The following is a 22,298-nucleotide window of genomic DNA, read 5'->3' on the forward strand; positions in this document are numbered from 1 at the left end:
GGTTCAAATTCTGATTCTGACCTTTTCTAGGTGGGTGACCTGGAGCAAGTTGTGTAACTTCTCTGTGCCTCAGTTTCCTTCTCTGTATAACGGGGATTATACTAGGACTTACTTCAGACAGCTGGATTAAATGTGATAACCCAGGTAGAGTTTAGAATGATGCCTACATACTGAGCTGTTGTTGTGCTGAGGTTTGAGAACGTCTAGTAAGTAAGACCTCTCATACACACATTCCATACCCAAGCTGAATCAAGAGTCAGCAGGATGAGTGAGTTCCAAGTGTTACTTTTATTACTGGTAGAGGCTTGATTGGAGAATGTGGCTTAGGAGTTTTGGCCAAGAGGGCTTGCTGAGATCACATCCCTGTGTTGAATTTACCTCTTGCATTTAGGCAGTGGAGATTACCAGGTCTGCCCCTGGGAGAGCAGGATATGTACTGCCTGTGGCCACTGGCTTCCAAAGGGGAGAAGGGTGGGGGCCCTGTGCAGGCCTAGGTTCTTTTCCCAAATTGCCCAGTCCCTCAGAATGGGCCAGGAGGCCTGGAGCAGTCCAGTTTCTCCCCTTTCCCCCAAAGAAATTTGAGGGCCAGGACAGTCTTTGGTTTTCTGTACATAGGTGTGCGGAACATAGAGATTCCTCTTGCCAGGCAGCCTCTATGGTCTGTGGGGACGGGCGTGGGGGGGAGGTGGGGGGGACAGGGACAATGCCGGTGGAATGAATGAGTGTTGAACTGAGGGTACCTGAGGGACCCTTGTTCTTAATGAATCTTTATTGAATAAATATAGAGTGTTAAGCAATAATTTACTAGAAAATATCAGGCATATTCTGTGTTGAACTCTGAGAATGAGAAGGTGTCATTATGACTCCTTTGGGATTGAAAATTAGGGATGGGCTGTATTACCGATCTTTGTCAATCAAAAAATGGAAGAATGATGTTTAGTAAGTTCTTGGAACTTCTGTAAGCAGAGGGCACTAATAAATGGAAACTGTTGATAGAATATTTTATCAGACTCCAGCCAAAAATTAGAAAGAGCAAAGCCAAAATGGAATTTTACTTTGAGTCCCTACTTTTAATCATGGTGTCAGTTTTAGCCAAGCCAAAGTCCTTCTTTGCCAGTTTCTGCAGTTTTCATAACATTTGTCTAAAGATGTTTGATCAGAATTTGAAGGTATAAATTCAAATATTTCTCATTTATTTTTGGAAGGGGAGATGGATGGAGAGGGATAGACTTTTGCTGCTTCCTTCTCCTACTTAGAAATAATCTTTTTTGGCCATTTTGTGTTGGTCCATAGTTTAATTTATTCACGTGTTGAATCCATAAGCATTTTTAAAAAGATTTTACTTACTTATTTGAGAGAGAGAGAGGAGAGGAGCTGAGGGAGAGGGACAAGCAGACTCTGTACCAAGCACGGAGCCCAAAGTGGGGCTCAATCCCATGACCCTGAGATCATGACCTGAGCTGAAATCAAGAGTCGGATGCTTAACCTATGAAGCCACCCAGGAGTCCCACACAAGCCTTTTTTTTTTTTGTGTACTTGTTGATAACAGCATCGTGTCAGGTGTCAGGGATATAGATGTAAAACGAGTATACTGTCTAGAGAGGAAAAACAATGAAGCAAATAGGGAATTATAAATATTTTGTTCTCTCGGTTCAGGAGAAGCGTGTATAAATGTCATGGATAGTTGTCAGCCAGAAAGGTAAATATCTTAACAGGTACAAATGCTGCTTTTCATGAGAGAGAGAGAGTTCTTAGAATTCTCCAGCAATGAAAAGCTTTTCTTTCATTAAAAAATTCTAGTTCTAAAGTGATCTGAGTTTAAAAACAACAACAACAACAACAACATAATAGCAAGTTGGAAGATATCTCTTTGTCCATCATACTTGTATATAACAAGTAGACAGGTGCCCCAACATTGAAATCTGTGTAAAATCACTTAAATTTTCCAATCATACAGCATCACCCATTAAATGAGAGTAATAACGTCTCTCACTAGATTATTGGAGGCTTAAGTGAGGTGACTTATGTAAAGGTAGGTAGGATAAAGCCTCGCATATGGCAGGTGCTTCAGAAATGGTAGTTACTAAGGGAAATTAGGAATTCTGTACAGTTCTGTCAATTGCATTGATCCTCTGTCCTTCTTGGTTAGCTTTGGACCAGAAATGGCCACCCTCTATCCTATTACTAGAGAAAGCCCAGAGCTGGCATCCTGGGATGTTGTTTCTTTGGTCTGTTGCTTGCAAGAACCAGGCGCACAGGCTGCGGGGCGTGGCCGTGTTCTGGGTTACCGCACTCACTGTCCTGCAGGGGCCCCCCGTCCTGTTGTTTGTGCCGAACATAGAGATTCCTCTTGCCAGGCAGCCTCTATGGTCTGTGGGGACGGGCGTTGGGGGGAGGTGGGGCGGACAGGGACAATGCCGGTGGAATGAATGAGTGAGTGTTGAACTGAGGGTGCCTGAGGGACCCTTGTTCTTAATGCTGCACCCTCTGGATGGCACCATGAGGGGTCCATATTGGGACGGTTGAGCTTCTAATGTGACCCAGGTGCCCTACAGCTGCTTTTTGTGTCCTTGACCTGCAGACAGGCTCAGACTTACTGTTCCCTCCGGCTGTTTCCCCCCTAGCATCCGTATAAAGCCTGCACCTTGTTGCTGCCCTCAGCCTTGTCGGGAGCCTGCTGGCCCCACTGTTTGTGGGCTTTTTGTTTCCCCTTCTTCTCTCCTTTCGTCCCCTCCTGACCCTCTGTCCTTCTCAGCTGGTGCTGGGAGTGGCTTCACTGGACTGGACTCCCCTAATCAGGCATCCTCTTCCAAGTCTTCCGTTCTGGCTATTTTTGTGGTGGTTTGTAGCCCTGGAGGACTGGTTTTGACTGCTCTCCACTTACTAGTTCAGAAGTATTCAAAATGTGGGAGATTGCTGCAAGTTTGCCCTAAACCAGAACAAAAACATTGTATTTAGAGTGGGGTTGATCGCAGTGCTTGGTGCGTGGTGCTGACCGTGGAATTGGACACAGGGTGCTCACTGCCTTCTTGCTGCGGCGCCACCCCTCCCCTCTTCCTTTTCTCACTGCTGTTCTAGAGACACTGCATTCATAACCTCTGCTTCCTTCCCTCCTCCGCATTCCTTGGCCTGCTCACTGTCACTTAAACCTGCAGTGTCACTGATTTAAAGTTGGACACAATGGTCAGAATCCTTTATTACAGGACCTCAGATGCTCCCCGTCTGAGTCCTCTTTTCCTTGGTTCAAGTCACGCTGTCAGTAGTGGTCAGTGGCTGGATCTCTCTCATTTTGTTATTTTACTTACCATTGAAACTGTCATGGGACTGGTCACCAGAGGCCCCAGGTTTCCAAGACCGGAAGCCTCTTTTCAGTCCTCAATTCTATTGGTCTTTGTGCAGCAAGTACCTCTGTTGGCTTCTGTCCCGAAATCTCTGTCCCGGAGTCGCGAGTCCATGGTAGGCTCTGTTTCTTCCCTGCCTCCTTGTGAGTTCTTTCTCCTTCGCTGCCTCTTCCCTTTCCTTGTGAGGGGATGGTGCTGTCCCTCGGTGCTCCGTCCTTGGTCTCTTCTATGTCACCCTGTCCCTCTTCCATGTTGGGCTCCCTCATGGTGACGGGCACACACACTCCTCCGCCCCTGCCTCTCTTCGGTCAGCACTTAGTGGCCATAGTTTTGGTGTATCAATCTTAACAAAGGAATTTACACACTAAGTATAGCTGCTTTTGAAAATATAGCAGATTTTAAGACCTTGCTTTCCCAGCCTTGAGCGAACATCCTATTTCATTGAGTCTGAGATGCCACGCCCTGTGAAATGTACCAGTGTCTTATACAGTACTCGGAAGGAGAAAACCCTGCCTGTCCAAACCAGGACTCATTGCTAAGATGCCACAGATGGTAAGACATACCCCAGTTTTAAAGATCTTAAACTATTAAAAAATCGTGTATGTTATCATTGATGAACTCTGGTAGTTAACATTCGTTTAAGAGCCTGTGCTCAACAGTGGCATGTTCTCTGAAGAATTTTCCCTCTCATTTGTAATTATTTCTCTGAAGAAAGAACGTGGAGAAGAGGAGTCTTATTTAGGGACTTTCCTCATAAAAATGACTACATGTCTATCATATGCTTCTTTGTTTTCTATGCAGTCATTTTAAGCTGAAGATGTGGTAACTCCAAATGAAAATTTCATGTTTTTAAATTTACATGGGCAAGTGAAAATTAAGCATAGTTTAGGGAGTTTTTAGAAAGTAATTAGAAAAGTGATTAGAAGTAGACACTTGTGGTGATATAGTACCTTCATTAAAAATGTTTTTAGGGAGGTGCCTGTGTGACTATGTTGATTAGGTGTCTGCCTTTGGCTCAGGTCATGATCCCAGGGTCCTGGGATGGGGCCCTGAGTTGGGCTCTCTGCTCAGTGGGGAATCTGCTTCTCTCTCTCCCTCTGTCCCTCCCACTCATGTGCACACACGCTTTCTCTCTCTCTCTCTCTCTCTGAAATAAATAAAATAAGACCTTAAAAAATGTTTTTAGGAACTTTATGACATGAAGGTATATCACATTGCCTTCATTAAGTCAATACAAAATATAGATAATTTGAAAAACTTGTGATATTTGATTAGATATAGGCAAAGACTTTCTGACTTAAAAATTATTTTAGGAAAGAAAATAGAAATCTAAAGAAAATTAAAATGACCTATAATTATATCACCTAAATGTTACGATGGTTTCGTTGTTATTAAAATTTTTCTGTGGGTGAAATTCTTAACGGTGACATAATACTTCATTAATTAACTCTTCCTCTATTTTTGGATATTTAAACTACCTGTCAGCTTTTGCTGCTGTAAATATAACATTTAACACCCCCCGTAGACTGTGAGCTCCATGAGAGCAGGAATGTTGATGTTTGTTGCTGCAATCCCCAACACCTAACACACCATAGGCACCCCCTAAAAATTTTTGGAATGCTGTTGGGTGAATTTACTCTAAGTCTTAATGCACGTATTCTTCCTGACTCTGAATATACCTAAAGAGTAGAAAAGGGAAGCTAGGGAGATGATTTAATTGCTTCTTTTGTAGTATTTTTGGACTATAGTGTCCCTCAAGGCAAGCAGATGCATTAAATAACTGCTTTTCTTTCCTTTTTGTCTTGGGTTCTGTGAGGAGGAAACTTTAGCCTCGGAGTGTCCATTGTCACTTCCTCATAACATCAAGATGAGAAAAGAGGGCATTTTGAGGCAAGACCGTTGCTCAAACCGAGCTATTGTTATCTTCTAGAAGTTTCTCTAAAGCCTTGCACTTTTTTCAGAATTTATGTTTAAAAATTTGTTTTCCATGGTCCATGCCCCATCCCCACTGCTCATTTTATTTAATACAGCTTCATTTCATTAACTCTTCTCAGCAAGTAGATGACATCCTTCTCGCCGTCTAAGAAATACTCTCCTCTCTTTAGTTCAGGTCGGGTTCTCTCATCAAATGTTGCCTTAAACAGCCCCTGAAGTTGGAGATCTTTTTCTCCTGGTCTTTGCCCTCCCTTTGGACTCCCTCTGTGTTGCTGACCCTGTTGAAGCTTTTTCTGCCACTTTTTTGGAAGGCAGATTATATACACATTAGCATGTGTGAGGAAAGCTGTTAAAAATGAGGACCAATGATCTATTCGAGCAAGGAAGAGAGGCTGGATGCTACATTTGTAATGGAGAAACCCAGGTTCACTTCTTAGAATGAATGGTGTGGTGGAGGACATTCCTGCATTGGGTGGGAGGGAAGCCCCATGGCGGAAAATTCCAGCATTCTCATTCCCAGCTTTCCACGGGTCCGGGCCATCAGGAGAGACCCTCTCATTCTTTAGTTCTTCACTCAGCCGTCCGTTCATCCACCTTGCCATACATGTGCCTGCTCTGGGTCTGGTTTTTATTCTTGACCATATCACTCTGACCTGGTCATCTGGAGGGGACGTGTGATGTTCCCTTACTGCTTTCATGAGTGACATAAATGACAACTCTGACCTGTTTACCTTTCTTTTTCCGGAGCCTGTTGGTGTCCTCTGTCGTGCTTCTCTCCTTTATGCGATGTCCCCTTGATTTATTTATTTATTTATTTTAGATTTCCTTCAGTGCTATGTTTATGTGTTGAAAAGAGCATGGTAAAGTGTGGACAGATTGTTTGCTCAGACTCTTTTATTATTTTAATTGTGGATCATCCCAAAGCTTGAAGTCAGTAGTGCTTCATCCTGGCTTCACTTAGGAATTACCTGGGGAGTTAAAAAAAATCCTGATGCCCAGGCCTCACTGGGACTAATTACATCAGAAATCTCTAGCTATCTATGCCTTAAAAAGCTCCCCCGGTGATTCCAGTGAAACTCAGAGTTTTAGGTTTAAACCAAAGATGAAGTTGTACAATTTCCCCCTTCCTTTTTCTGATTCATTTTCTACTTTAAATGAAAGAAAAAAGTATCCATTGTCCCATGTATTAGCACATGTGTATCTTCAAAAGAGAGTGGCACGATTGGATGGTACCTGCTGACCAGACCCTTAAACTCTCTTAGATTTTGGAAGAGTTTGCTGCTGGATGAGGAAGGGATGGGGCAAGAGAGTCTGAATGGATGCCTACACACGTGTCATGGTGGTTAGAAAAAGAAACCTAAAATGCTTTGCTTCTGCTATCAGATCACTTCACATAGCCAGTAAAATGGTAGCGTGGGTGTGCCTGCTGTTCAGTTTGTAGTTTGGCCTGTTGTGTCTTCCTAAGTGTTTAATCGATCCTTTCTTTCCCTGTGTTTTCTCCTCTTCCCCCTATTCTTCTCTTTCTCTCCTGGAGCCCTCATTTTGCATGAATTTAGTGCTTTCAATCCGCGGATTAACTCTTGGAGATCGTTGTTTCTTGTCCATTTTGCACATGCAGAATTGAGACTCAGAAATAGCAAGTACTATGCTCGCACATACACATCTGGTGATTGGCAGAGCTGGAAGTTGGACCCAGGCTCTGTGATGCCAGCACTCACGATTTCCCTAAGGTTCCATGTTGGCCTCTTCCCGTTTCGATGCGAAAAGAACTCTAGTGGGTGTATGCGTCTTGTTTATTCATTCTGAAGATTCCAAGATCTCTCTTGTTGAGTGCATTTTCCCAAAGAGCTCATGGTATTTTTATGGTTTTTAAAGTGACCCCTCTCCTCCTAATATCCCCTTCTAGGGAAGAGACAGGTATTGACCTTCTTTTAATATTCAGAGCAGGTGTACCTGGAGAGGAAGAGTTATACACTCCACTCCAGGTTTGTGAGAATTCTGTGCATAGTGCTTTTCTGGGCACTTGAAGTTGGTACCATGGACTTTCATCACTAGACCTTTTTGAGTTGTTCTCCTAGAATGGAGATGGCTTGGCTTTGCTTTCCCCATACATCTCCCCTGGTTTCCCAGTGGCCAGGGGAAGACATTGGAGAGGCAGTTGTCCCTGTTTAGGAGTAGAGGGTGTGAGCCAAGATGATGCTAAGAGCTGCTTAGGATCACTTATTGAAAAAGGCTGCTGCTCCGTTCTGGAGAAGGGGTAGCCGGGAGGCTTCCAATGTAACTGATCCTGGAGAACTGGGTGGATGAGAAAACTAATTCTTTGTTACACTAAAATAACCTATCCCATTTCAGGGACATTTGACATTTTTAGAAAATTAATACTATAATCCATCTTACCAGCAACAGTTTATTTTCAGTGACAATAAAAGCCATTGACTTTTTTGACTTTTTTTTGTTTTGGAATTGGAAAGAGATGTTTCAAAGAGCTGGGCCCCCGCTGCTTGAGAGAAGTGAATGCTATCCGGGATGACCCACTTGAACATCTGTAGCACTCAGAAAGCAGCTGCAAGTTGACCATTGACCAGCATGGCCTCTCCAGAGACCATCTTCTCACGATCAGTTTGGACATTCCGTGTTAAGTGCATAGGATCCCCCTCTCCGGGGGCTTCCTGTGTTGGAGCCCGGTGGCTGTATTGAGAGCAGGGGCTGAGCGAGTTGGCAGCTAATTTAGCCATCTTTCTGCTCATCAGAGCAGATTTCTTGGCAGATTGGTGTTGAGATTTTTCAAGGATTTCTGAGACCCGCCTCTGAATTTCAGGCAGTGGCATATCTTTGTAGTATTTCAGCATCTTGGACACAGGAAATTTAAAAAGAGTTTGAGCAGAAGGTGTAAAAATTGGAAAACAGTGTGCCCTCTGCCAATGTAAATAATGGTTTGATTGTACTGACTCTCCAGTGCTCTTTGTCCTTTTCTGTTTGTTCACTTAGAAACCTGATGTCCTGACCACCGGCGCCGGTAACCCAGTCGGAGACAAGCTTAATGTTATGACAGCGGGGCCCCGGGGGCCCCTTCTTGTTCAGGATGTGGTTTTCACTGATGAAATGGCTCACTTTGACCGGGAAAGAATCCCTGAGAGAGTCGTGCATGCCAAAGGAGCAGGTGAGAGCCATGTTTATTTGTTGTAAAAGGATTGTTTCACAACTCCATCAGGAGAGGAATTTGTAAATGATGGTTATTTCTCTGGATTGAACATGATATATAAAATATTTTAGTAAAAATGAAAGGGGTCTTCCTTTTCTTCCATTGTGCATTTTAGTGAAGAAATAAAAATATGAAAATACAGACATGGGCATGCTGAAATTGTAGCTAGATTTAGATGTGCACTGAGGGGATACATACTGGAGCGAACGGTGCAGAATTGAGGATAGTTGTGTTCGGGGGTGGGTTTGTGGTGATTTTTCCTTTTTTGTCCAAAAGTTGTGTAAAACTTTTATCTTGCTTTTATTGCAGAAACGCAACATAGGGTGGTGTTTAAAAGAAAGCTGAAGACTCAATGAGACAAGAAAGCTTGATAGAAAGGAAGAAGATGTTTTTCTCTTAGCTGCTTGCTTAGACTCCCAGTTAGAACTTTCTAGTTTCTTTATTTTTTCCTTCCATCTTCTCCAGCTTTTTCTGTGTGGCTTTTCCATCAGGGCTTTGGTATACTGTTCAGTTTGTAGTTTGGCCTGTTGTGTCTTCCTAAGTGTTTAATTGATCCTTTCTTTCCCTGTGTTTTCTCCTCTTTCCCCTATTCTTCTCTTGTGTCCTTCCTGTACTTGGGTCAGACCCTTGTGTCCTTGGGTCAGCCTTGACCTGCTACTTCCAGCCCCACTCATCTCTCCTTCCTCTTGGTTCCAGCTGCATAGCACTCGGTGTAGCACTGAGTGCTTTGCATTTTGCCCCCATCATTTTGTGTTTCGGCATCTGTCTTCCCTTCTGTCAATCTTGGAAGCTCCCAGAAGGCCAGTGCTGCACCATCTGTCTCTCTTGTCACCCAGATGCCTATTGAGGGCCCAGTGGTCTGCGATGGTCTCACGATGAGGATTTCTGTATCTTTCTCATTAGGGGCTTTTGGCTACTTCGAGGTCACGCATGACATTACCAGATACTCCAAAGCGAAGGTGTTTGAGCATATTGGAAAGAGGACTCCCATTGCGGTTCGATTCTCCACTGTCGGTAAGTCCGTCTGTTTGCGTGACTGGCATTGCGGTAACTCAACCCTGTACCTTCTTTGGGGCATTTATAACTACATTTCAAGGAAAGCGTATTAGAAGATAGAAAAAAACACTTCTCCAAATGATAGCCAGGTTTTACAGTAGAAAAAATATTTTGAGACATGCAGAAAGTTCCTTTTCATTCTGTTTGTTGAGGTCTTAGGAAATCACACTCAGGCAGAGGCCAGCACTACAATTCTGTGACATTTGGAAGGAACTTTCCTCTAAGTGGTTGCCTCAGATGAAAGCGTAGAGTGGAGCACTTATTCAGCAACCACAATAGCTGCCCTTTATTGGGAATTAACTCTATGGCACCCATGGTTAGATGCTTTACAGACATTAGCTGTAATCTCATCTGTAGATCTACACTGCACGATGGGGTTATTTCTATTTTTTTCAGTAGCGCTAGTATGAATTAGATCTATCATGCTACATCTCAGCACCCCACAACGCACGATTAATTCCATTTCTCTTCACTCTGTGTTTGTGCATTTTAAAATACTGTGGATGCAAAAATAAATGACATTAAGAATAAGAATCTACATTTTCACTCATTTTCTTAATATTAACCTCATAATTTTAACGATTCACTTATTCTCCTTGTTTACTTTCTTAATCTTTATAATTATTTTCTTCCTTTATTTTAATTTAAATTTTCATTACCTGTTTAAACAAAGCTGTCTTGTGTTAAATGGCTAATCTTTTCCGCTTTTACAGTTATGTACTCTCTTATTATTCTCAGTTCTTTTGTTTCATTGGTAGACTGAATTAGCTGGTAGATGGTAGAAATAATAACCCAGGCACTTAAATATCTGACTTCCTTCGAGGAAGTAGATTAGAAAGGATGGATCCCAGTGTTTCTTTATGACTTTACATTTCTTGGATGCCAGGTACTCTGGCTTATGCTTCATTTTTCCCATTTGAATTTTCTAGCTGGAGAGTCAGGCTCAGCTGACACAGTTCGTGACCCTCGTGGGTTTGCAGTGAAATTTTACACAGAGGATGGTAATTGGGATCTTGTTGGAAATAACACCCCCATTTTCTTCGTCAGGGATCCCATATTGGTAGGTGATAAAGTATATTGCACTCTACAAATGTTTGATTTAAATTGATTTCAAACACTCTGTATTGACTGGCATTTGAGGAGAAGCCCTGGGGAAAGCAGAAAGAAGGGAATTTGGGTTGGCTGGATTGCCTTTTTAAGCACATTTTTCTGTATTTAATATCCTTTTATAAGATCAAATAACAGTTACCGTTGATCTTCAGTTTGACATTTCAAGATTCACTGACTTCCTGGGAATAGTCCAGTTTTCCTTGTAGAGTCTAGAGGATTAATAAAAAGAGGCACTTTGCCTTGGAAACATGTAGAGGGTAAATTTCATTTTAGGCTTTGGCAGTGTAACATTCTAGGATTATCTTGTTCCGAGTTATAATCTAGTAGGCAATGTATAGTGTAAGACACCAGGATTCTATAAACTTAGTTTTGGGATTTTTTTCTCTTTTTCTGTTTAGTTTCCATCCTTTATCCATAGTCAAAAGAGAAACCCTCAAACACACCTGAGGGATCCGGACATGGTCTGGGACTTCTGGAGCCTACGCCCTGAGTCTCTGCATCAGGTGGGAACTCTTCTTTTTCACTCTATGATAATGTTCCACCTGAACTATGCCTCATCATGTGTTTCTCAAACAGCTCTGGCTATATCTCATTGGACTTGGTTTCTGACTTTCTTTTTTTTTTTTTTAAAGATTTTATTTATTTCTTTGACAGAGAGAGACACAGCGAGAGGAGGAACACAAGCAGGGGGAGTGGGAGAGGGAGAAGCAGGCTTCCCACTGACCAGGGAGCCCGATGTGGGGTGGGGCTCGATCCCAGGACTCCAGGATCATGACCTGAGCCAAAGACAGATGCTTAACGACTGAGCCACCGAGGCCCCCTCTGACTTTCTTTTTGGGAGGCTTCCTCAGATTTCTTGACCCTGAAGAGTTTTATAATGACTGATTTTGTTAATCTTCCCCCATTCATAGCCCTTAAGTGATACTAGAAACATTATCAATTGATATTTAACAATATCAAGGATTAAAATCTCTAGTACGAAGTAAAGCTCTTTGTATTAGGGAAAGAAGGGAGAAGTGTTACCAAACATATTTACTGTTAAAATAGATTTTGAGTAGTAAGGTAGGCTACTTTTCAGATTTGTTTTGGCTTATCTTTATTGAATTCTGAGCCATGAGTTAATGGTTTACATATCATTCTGCTTTAAAATTCTTGTTATTTTGTATAAATGATACTAATGATAATCTTTCCTATGGGAACTTGCTTAGTGTGTTCCATGTCATTAAGAGATTCTTTGGAAACTTAGGAATATCTTTTAAAAATCTAGGATGTTTTGATTGAAACTGGAAAATTTTAGGATTTATTTTTCTGTTCCTTAGGTTTCCTTCTTGTTCAGTGATCGAGGGATTCCAGATGGACACAGGCACATGAATGGATATGGATCGCATGCTTTTAAGCTGACCAATGAGAAGGGAGAGGTGGTTTATTGCAAATTCCATTATAAGGTACATGTTGCCTTCAGGACAGAAGGTACAAGGCTCCTACAACCCACATCTCTTTACTTCTCCTGAAGATTGGGAGAAGATTAAGCCCCCTCCCCGCCTTTCCCTTACCTCCACTCTGAAGGCTGAGAGGTACTGGTCCAGTTGACTTGGACCATGACTCTTCTCTTGGCTCTGCCCAAGTGAACAGGTACATGCTGCCCAGTTAAGGGAACTGTGTGGGCTCTCTGTGGTCTCCTCTTTCCATGTGGCCAGAGGGTAGGAGTACGCAGCTACTAACAATGGTCAGGCTTTCTTCTCCTTCTGGGCCCTGGGGGCAATGCGTAAATATTTGGGGAAATCCTCATTTAATGCTGGTTCTCTGGTTTAATATTCCTGGTGCTGGCAGGTGAATATCCATTCTCCCTGGAGAGGGAAGACTTAAGGTTTTGACTTGGGCTCAAATAATATAGGCCTCTAGGCTATGTGAAAGATTTCTACCCGGTTTAGCCTAGCTTTCTAGACTTCTTTGTGGGAGCTTAGAATTAAGCCTTAGCAAACAGTGAAGTGTTATGTTGCTTTGCCTTTCCTAGCCCTGAGTCATGGTCCTGAACATAGATATCTTTTCTGGTCCAAGAGGGGACTATGGCAAAAATAGGGCATTCCTGTCTGTAATACCAACCTCACCATCACTTTCAATCTGTTGCTATCTTTCCAGAAACATTTCTCCTAATTTTTTTTAAACTCATCCATCCATTTATTTAGCATTTATTGAGGGTGTATTATGAGTAAGGCAAAAAAAGTAAAATCAGTTACAAATGTAAAAAACTAAAAATTGTCTTTTTCATTTACTTTCATATAATCATATATCAAATAAGTTACCTTCAGGGGAAGCTTTGAGAACATTTTAATTAACTGAAGTGTTTGAAAGAGCTCTCTCTTATGATCTTGGCATTTGTTACAGTAAGCAGTATTCTCAGAGAACTCTAGAAGGTATTTAAAAAAAGCCTCTGGTGGCCTAAGAATGTGTTTCCAAATACTACTGCTAAAATAAGCACAGCCCAGAAGTGGACTCAGGACAAATATAGTCTCCTTAATGGTATCTACCCAAGACCTGTTTTCTTCTGTTTTGTCTTAATCTTTATCTGAACAACTTATGTAGGTACATGGAAAACTGTTTTCCCTCTTTATACTTATATCTTGGATATATATAATCTTTGGCAGAGGACAGTTTTAAGTAACAGTTGCCCCATTGGCTTGTTACTGCCAAAAGGAGCAGTGTTGTGTCACAGAGAGCAAGGGCTAAATGACTGTGTCTGGGGCACCCGCATGGTGGTAGCTTTGCAGGCAGACCAGTCTGAATTCAAATTTTCCCTTTTCTAGGTAACTCTGACGTGGTCATATTATTAAAAGTTCTCTGTGCTCCAGCTTTGTCACTGTGAAATTGGGATAATAATAGCAACTGTCCATGATCCTGGAAGGATTGGATTGCTTATGGGCCTGTTCAGCAGAGGGCCCTGGGGTAGCCTGAGACCTACTTGGATATATCAGTGTGGATTATTCTAATTTGTGATTAGTCTTTTCTAAGCCCGAGGGATTAAGTTAAAATCAGAAAGGTATTGCAATATTATTGCACAATTTAATATATTAGGTCTCTGGGTGATCTGCAGATGGTGACCTCCATTTTTAAATCTGGAAGGTGACTTCTGGTCTGACAGTAAGAAGGGTTCATATCTTGCTGCTGGCTAGAGAGACTCGAGATTTCTGTGGTAGAATGAGTTTCAGAGTTGACTTTGATGAGGAAATCTTTCCATGTTTGGCTTGTGGGGATCCTTCAGGATAAGATACAGGTGAGAATCTGTTGAAGGACTATATGGTGTGATAGTAGGAGTGTTGGTGAAAGTGACTAACTTAGTTGGGTCTTCATGGCTTGCTTGGGAAGCCAGAATACTAATTTTGCCTGCTCGTAGGCAGAGAATTAACTGGTTCAGAGCGGCTCTACTGAAGTTCTTTTCAGCTCTATGAACTATGATTCTGTGATTTCTGAAAAGAAATAAAAGGAAGAGAGTTGGGGTAGAGGGATGCTAACCAGCACAATCTCGATAATTGATTTGAGCTATTACAAAACAGGGAAATAAAAAATTACTTCATGCAAAAAAAATTATTTGCCTATTTTGAAAGTATTTTTTGATTTTTTTTTCTGATTTGATAAGTAACATGAGTATAAAAATTCAAATAATAACCACTCTGGAAAACAATTTTGAAGTTTCTCAAGAAATTAATGTAGAATTACTATGTGATCTGGCAACTTTATTTTGAGATGTATTCTAAAAAAATCCACTGAATTGGACACTTTAAAATGGTTAAAGTGGTACATATTATGTTTATTTTATGCCAAAAATTTCTCGGCTTTTCTGAAGACAGTAGTACAACATTCTTTATATGGGTGAGAAATTGAAAATAAATTATATGTTAAAGGTTAAAAAATTCAAATAATACAGGATACAGAAAGGGAAATATAGGATTAATTTTAAATATGAAATGTATATACAGATTCCCTTAGCATTTAAAAGAATCAAGATAACCGAGTAGAATTTCTTGTTGATGAATTCCTATTTGTATCAGATTTGAACAAGGAAAATCCAGTGTTTGAGTTGTGTTACTCATCATCCTTCAGTGCATAACTGGTTAAAGTTCTATAACTTTGCCAATACATTTCAGTTTGAGCTGCTTTCTCTCATTCTGTAGACTGACCAGGGCATCAAAAACCTTTCCGTTGAAGACGCAGCGAGACTTTCCCAGGAAGATCCTGACTACAGCCTGCGAGATCTTTTCAATGCCATTGCTACAGGCAACTACCCCTCCTGGACATTTTACATCCAGGTCATGACTTTTAATCAGGTGGAAACCTTTCCATTCAATCCATTTGATCTTACCAAGGTGAGTCTGTTAACAACGAAATTGTTTTCTTTTTTAAGTCTCTTTGTACCTAATTTTACAAATTCCAGTCAAGTATTCATAACGATCATGAGGTCATGTATGAAATGCCATGCAGCTGCTTTGCAATTTCCTGGCCTGTGGATCTCACTTCTAGTTCCTGTTTGCTGAGTTCATTGAGTTCCTCAAAGTAGCTTGATCTATCATTATTAGGAGGGAACAAATCTTGAAACAGCTGATGTCCTTTTGCCCAGGGAAGATGTCAGTATTTACTGTTGTGAAAGATTGAACCAGTGCACTCACCTAAGTTCTTTTCACTTTATTGGATTAAAAAATTATTGTTATATTAGATTCATTATATTAGAAAGCTGGTAATGTTTTTTAAAGATTTTATTTATATATTTGAGAGAGAGTGAGCAAGCAAGCGAGCATGAGCCGGGTGGGGGGAAGGGCAGAGGGAGAGGGAGAAACAGACTCAGGGAGCCCGATGCGGGACTAGATCCCAGGACCTTGGGATCATGACCTGAGCCAAAGGCAGATGCTTCACCAACTGAGCCATCCAGGCACCTGGAAAGCTGGTATTTTTAATAAGTACTTTAATTTCTTTTAGTTGGTTGTTTGGTAATTGTGAATATGACATTTATTTTTAGGTTTGGCCTCACCAGGACTACCCTCTTATCCCAGTTGGTAAACTGGTCTTAAACCGGAATCCAGTTAATTACTTCGCTGAGGTTGAACAGTTGGCATTTGACCCAAGCAACATGCCACCTGGCATTGAGCCCAGCCCTGACAAAATGCTTCAGGTAAGCCTGGTGGATGGAGATCTTCTGAGGCAGGAGTGCAGGTGTGTGCACGGGCGAGTGCATGCACGCGTGAGCGCACGCACATACACACACGCTATAATTTGGCATGACCTTTATATAAAGAATTAACTAGAACATCACTTAAGTTTTAATTAATCTGGGTCCTTAGTTCCTGTCGGTCTGACTGAGGCATCCTGACATTACAATATTACAGTATAAAGCAAATTTCAGAGTATGTTAAGACTTTGATATTTAGTCTCTTAATTTAAAAGAAGTTACATTAGAAATGCCTCAGGTATTTGTAGAGTAAAGCACTCTTTGTTCAGTCTGTCATTGATGGGAGGGAATGTCGTTAAATGTTCGATATAACTTTTAATTGTACACCATCCCATGGTGATGCTTGAATTTTTCTGTCTGTAAAAAGAGACTGGAGATGGTTTTTATGTCACCAGTGATTGAAGGCAGTGGGTTAATTTAGCCATTTGTTTCAGTAATGTTCCTACGCATTCCCTGTTTTTTCATCATCGTCCACTAGGCTCTTTCAAGAGTAGAAAGAGTGAAAAATACTTTTTTGGACCAGAAATCAGTAGGAAAATAATTGGCTTAATAATTATTGAGTAAATCAATCTCTTGTGTTTTTGGACTCTGACCATGAAACAAAGGTGAAAGATTATTACCCGAGATCAGGCCACAGTGACTGACGGCTGCTTCTCATAGAAGCATCTAACTCTGGTTCAGGTGTCACTCTCCATGGAGACAAGCTAAGATTCCATTGCTTTTTTTAAAAAAATATTTTATTTATTTATTTGAGAGAGAGAACGAGTGAGAGAGAGCACAAGCAGGATGAGGGGCAGTGGGAGAAGCAGACTCCCTGCTGAGCAGGGAGGCCAATGTGGGACTCGATCCCAGGACTCCAGGATCAAGACCTGAGCAGAAGGCAGACGCTTAACCGACTGAGCCACCCAGGCCCCACCATTGTTTTTTTTTAATAGTAACTTTTCTGCTTTGACATTGAGAACATCTAAGACTTTATAGAAAATAAGATTTTTATTAGCTTTCAGTTCGATTTAACATATATATAAGTATATATATGTGTGTATTTTTTTTTTTTTTTGAAAAAGAGAGATGACCTACATGTGAGGGGGCAAGGGGCAGAGGGCGAGGGAGAGAGAATCTTAAGCAGGCTCCATGCCCAGCGTGGAGCCTGATGTGGGGCTCGATCTCACAATCTTGAGATCATGACCTGAGCTGAATCAAGAGTTGGACGCTTAACTGACTGAGCCACCCAGCTGCCCCTTAACTAATAGAAATTGAATACCTCTCTGTGGATGATAGACTGCTCTGGCTGCTATAACATATAAAAACACAAGATAACTATAAGGCAGAATGCCATTTGAATTAGGAGAAATCTTGTCTGTTGGGAGGATGACAACAAAGTTTCAAGAATGAGGTAGCATTTGAGATGGCTTTTGAAGAATGGGTAGGATTTCAGTTTTCAACAGAGGTAAAATGGGGCAAGAGAGAGACCTGAGTATAGGCACAATGGTGGGCCATGTTGGGTCTATATAAACTGCAAACAGTCACTTCTTCCTAAAGTAGAAGAAATAAGACTGGGTACATTGAGCACAGGTCAGAGGGGACTTTAGTGCTTGAGTGGAAGTTTGTACAATTGTTCCTTTTAGGAAAAGGTTTCTTCAGTTTTGAGAAATGTGATCTGTGTGTATCAAGTAGAATCAGTCCAGCTGGCGAACTGGAGGTTAGGGAATAGAGAAGGAAAGCCAAGCAGATCACAGAGCACAGGCAGAATGCTTGTGTTGAAAGGAGTAAAGGAAGCCAAGCCCTGGGACCCTGGGCATCCAACCTTCCCTCCCTTGGGGTTGGAAGGGAGCTGAACCGTGTGAAGGAGGTTATTGGGATTTGCCAAGGCATGAATTTATCATGGGTAGAGCTAAAACTGCATAACCCTGGTATTGAGGGAACAGGTTAAAGAACAAATATTATCCAAATTCTTTTCACAATTCAGGTCACCAAGGGTCTCTGGGGCCACAGTGAGACCTGGAGACAGTTAACAACACTGAGTCATACAATTAGAAGAGCTAAGAAGCACTGGGTGGAGGCCTACGTCCAGGGCAAAGGACCACAGATCATATCCATGTTCTCTGCAACAACAAAAAGCAAATGTCTAAGACATTTCATTGAAACTGTTGGGGAGAAAATCCTGAGAAAAGATGATAAACTGCAATCATGCAATTCTATTAGTGAATTGAATTTATGAATGAATCCCGTAATTTCTGTCGGTATTAATTTTGGCTATGGCAGACATATTTTAAATTTAATGTGCTGTCTTGTTTTTTTTTTTTTTAAAGTGTGTTTAGAGCTTTAATTAGTAGGTGCAGTCAAGATATCAGTCCCTAGCCCAGTCTTTCTACAATGTGAGTCAGTTAGCTGTGAGTTCTGATGCCAGAAAGCATGGGAGGAGCCATACATACAACAGGGAAGGACTGCTGTACTTATTTAGCCATTTGGTGACCAGTGAGGAAATGTTTCAAGTTTTTTGAGTAAGTTAAGTCACATAATCTGTGTGAGGTCTGAGGCTGATGCTTTTGGCAGGAGTGTGTAGGACGGTGATGGTGGAGGAGGGACTGGAAGTGGCGATCCAGGTAGGGGACCTTTGAAATCACTCTGATGGGGACTAATGAGCGTCCCAGGGTGATAGTGGCTGTATGGTCATGAACAATGGTCTCCATTACCTTTCAACAAGATCGTGTTAATGAACTTTAAAGCGTTACCCAAAGCAGTAAGCCAGATCACAGTGAAGAGGACATAGATTCCAGTTAGTGGGGTTCTAGCAGATGTATTTTACAATGTGATAACATCCTTGAGAGTAGGAGGTAATACAAGGCAGGGCACTAACTTGTTATTTGAGGGGAAAAAAGAAGTTCTTACCTAGAACAGGTGTGAAGACTTGTGGCTCTTTGGCTGTATGCTGGGGAAGATTAAGGACTGTTCAGTTTGGGAGAACTCATTTCATGAGAGAAGAAACTTTGCTCTTTTGGGGGGCTAGTCACGGTTTGGTGGTAACACTGTACAGAGTGCTTTGTGCTTGAATGAAGCGTACAGACCATTCTGCTGTGTGTGTGACTGCACGCAGTCAGCGCCTGTTTCATTTATAACTGTAGGGCCGCCTTTTTGCCTATCCTGACACTCACCGCCACCGCCTGGGACCCAACTATCTTCAGATACCTGTGAACTGTCCTTTCCGTGCTCGAGTGGCCAACTACCAGCGTGACGGCCCCATGTGCGTGCTCGACAATCAGGGTAGGCCTCAGACGTCTGATTTACCTGGGTGGGGGGGGTGCCAAGGGCGCCACTGAGCAGAGGGCAGGATGCCCTGCCAGGCCTGTGGTCTTCAGGCTTCTGCTTTATGAAGACAACCCAGGGGACCGTCTGCTCTATGAAGCAAGGATGGTTTAAACTGCCCGAAGACTCTATACTTTTATCTGTTTGATATGTTTTATTGAGAGTTCCCATCTCACATTTTCCTTGCCGTCCATCAGATAACCGTGGGAGAAAGATCTCTCACACTGGCTGTTGAAGAGTAGCATTCAGCTTAGGGGTTAGGTTTTAAAGACTTTTCACAAAGTGGGCAGTTCCTTATCACTCTTAAATCACTAGGACTTAGACTCTTGGAAGTGCAAAAGTGCAAGAGTTCCTGTTTCTTGTTTTCCATTGCACTTGGCTGGGGTCAAAGAGGAACAAACGGGGCATGGGACAGGTTAGAATAAGGGAGACAGAGTGAATCAAGGAATCCTCCCTCACTTTTTTTTCAAAGTGAATATAATATAGTTGAATTCATGTAAATCAGCTGGTGAGATGAGACTCTACTGTATTTTGTTCTTTGGAGCTCATTTATCAAATTTATGATTTTCTTTTCTTTTAACTACTGTCTTTGGTGCCATGTATAAACAGCCTCTGTTTTTGATTACTTGTTCTTAATTAGTGAATCTTTGATTAATGTTTTTTCCTTTTAATGCTCCCCAGTTTAATATCGATCTTAATTTTCTTTCTTTTGTTTTCTTATTTGGGCACATTTTTTTTAGTAATAGGCTGCTTACATTGATCCGTTCAGAAATTTCACTGATGATTTATATTTTTAGCCATAGATGTCTGTATTCAAACCAAGTTTACTTTTCTCTGATACAAATAATACATGTGCCCTAAAGAAAATTTGGAAAATATAAGGGAAAGAAGAGAAGGGGAGAAGAAAAACCCACTCACAGCCCCAACACTCAGAGGCCACAACTGTTGCATTTTGCTTTATTTCCTGCCAGTTTTCTCTGGGACTATTTTTTATAGACTTAAGATTATTTTGTTTATATGAGTTTGTGCCTTGCATTTGTTACCATTATGACTAGGCCTTTGTATGTATTAAACAAGTTTACTTGCTCACTAACTGATTACATCAGGTGTTTGCGGCACTTTTGCTCCCTGAGGTTTATAGAGCTCATGGGGTGTGCTGTTGCCCAAAATAGCTGATATTTCCTGTGTTGGTCTTCTGCACTTTTTTTCTAAAGTGATTTCTTCCTTTCCTATTTGTCAGTCCTTTTGTTCCTGAGACTGGCTGTATCGGAGAGGTTCATGTATATTCTGGAACTTCATTAATAAGTACTTGCTTCATGTTTATCATTGTTCACCATTATGGTGGCATGTGTATGAAAAACTACTTAAGGATACATTTTGACACACCCTTTACCTACTTTTATAAGCTGAGCATTTGGGTTGTGCTCTTGAAGTTTAATGAAAGAGCTTAATTGTTCCCAGCAGTCAATGACTTGAAGACAACTCCCAGAGGAAGGGTCAGAACTCATTTGGAGATAGAATTTTAAAATTACTCAAATAGGCACATTTCAAAGAACTAATTCTTAGTGCAGAAGACCACTGTGGTAGCTGGTTGTTGGAGCATTTTGCTGACCTGGAATGAATCCCAAGGGCTAATAATTGGGCCCCATAATAGTATGAGGCCCTCCTTCTTCCTACATGCACTTGATGGGTGTGATCTATAGGCACCTCTTGATTATTCATTCTGCATAATCTATCCTGGCAATGAGCTGGTTAAAATTCTAACCTCAGATTGGTTTGTTCAAAACACTCAAGATATTTCTAGGCCACTCGTGCTTAGGCAGCATGTGCTCAGGTAATTCAGGCTTCAGCCAACATTAGCTGAAGCAGTTAGGAAAATAAATGTGCCAAAATGAAAAATTTAATTTATTCCAGAAGTCAGAAGATATGTTTTGATTGCGTTTGTCATTATTTTTTCTATAAGTCCAGATAAATGAGTGCTGCCATACTAGAAATATCAAACTAAAAAAACAATCCTTTTTTATTTATCTGTGGAGGGAAGGGAAAGGGAAGCTAGAATTGAGTAAAGTCGTAGTCAATAAAGGAAAGATACTCCAAGAATCTTAAAACCTTGAAGGAATAGTGAAATAGAGTTGTGTAATGGGAATATAGTCTGTGCTGGAATGGAAGAGACAAAACAGATCCTAGATCCCAGCTCTACCACTAGCCACCATGTGACCTTGCAGCAGGCAGTTAACATCTCAGGGCTTAGTTTATATGTGTCTGTAGATTGAAGGAGCAGGGCTAGAACTTTCAGTTGCTCCCAAGAGTTCCGTGATTCAGTGTCTGAATTGAGCCCAAGCCCAAATGAAACTCTCAGATTTGAAATGTATCTTTGGGTCTCATCTTCTATGGGGGCCAGATCAAACATGTATAAATATATTTGTACCAATAAGCTTCGGAAGATTTTAAAGATCAGATCACTTGAAGTGTTAAAGAAAACTTGAGATCTCTTCATTAAAACTCAGAGTGAGACCGCCCATGAGAGCATTTGGAAGGTGGCATTATTCTCTAAGAATCTGAGTCCTGCCTATAGCTAAATAGGAGACGTTAAAAATAATATGTACATGACCTGCATATGTAAATTGTGTGTGTATATCTAGGCATGCACGTGTGTGTGATTGCCACTTGAATTATATCTTATTACATTGACTGCTTGTAGACTTAATTCATTTTTCCTCTCCCTAAGTGAATCTGTATGGTTTTCTTTTGAAGGTGGTGCTCCAAATTACTACCCCAATAGCTTTAGTGCTCCGCAACAGCAACCTCGTGCTATGCAACACAGCAGCCGGTGTTCTCCCGACGTGCAACGCTTCAACAGTGCTGACGAAGATAATGTCACTCAGGTACCAGCTCGGTTTGCCATGGGAGTCACTTGATCAGCTTCCTTGTCGATGTCTACATATTTCCCCCCACCCCCCCCCAATTTTAAGATTTTATTTAGAAAGAGCGTGCATGAGTGGGGCAAGGAGCAGAGGGAAATGGAGAGAGAGAATCTCAAGCAGACTCCACGCCGAGCGTGGAGCCTGATGCAGGGCTTGATCTCACAGCCCTGAGATCATGACCTGAGCTGAAATCAAGAGGCAGACACTTA

At 41.5% G+C, this 22,298-nt stretch overlaps 1 protein-coding gene across 1 annotated transcript in view; it reads left to right on the forward strand.

Moving 5' to 3' along the window:
* The window catches only part of CAT (catalase), a 37,021-nt gene that overhangs the window by 6,821 nt on the left and 7,902 nt on the right, over positions 1-22,298 (forward strand). Inside the window, exons 2-10 of the mRNA XM_027581377.1 lie at positions 8,265-8,436; positions 9,382-9,492; positions 10,464-10,594; positions 11,043-11,147; positions 11,964-12,089; positions 14,814-15,005; positions 15,653-15,805; positions 18,985-19,123; positions 21,920-22,050. Of these exons, the coding sequence (XP_027437178.1) occupies positions 8,265-8,436; positions 9,382-9,492; positions 10,464-10,594; positions 11,043-11,147; positions 11,964-12,089; positions 14,814-15,005; positions 15,653-15,805; positions 18,985-19,123; positions 21,920-22,050 (1,260 nt within the window). The remainder of the gene's footprint in view (positions 1-8,264; positions 8,437-9,381; positions 9,493-10,463; positions 10,595-11,042; positions 11,148-11,963; positions 12,090-14,813; positions 15,006-15,652; positions 15,806-18,984; positions 19,124-21,919; positions 22,051-22,298) is intronic.

The sequence above is a fragment of the Zalophus californianus genome, chromosome 11 (assembly GCF_009762305.2).
Source record: "Zalophus californianus isolate mZalCal1 chromosome 11, mZalCal1.pri.v2, whole genome shotgun sequence".
NCBI classification, from domain to species: Eukaryota; Metazoa; Chordata; class Mammalia; order Carnivora; family Otariidae; genus Zalophus; species Zalophus californianus.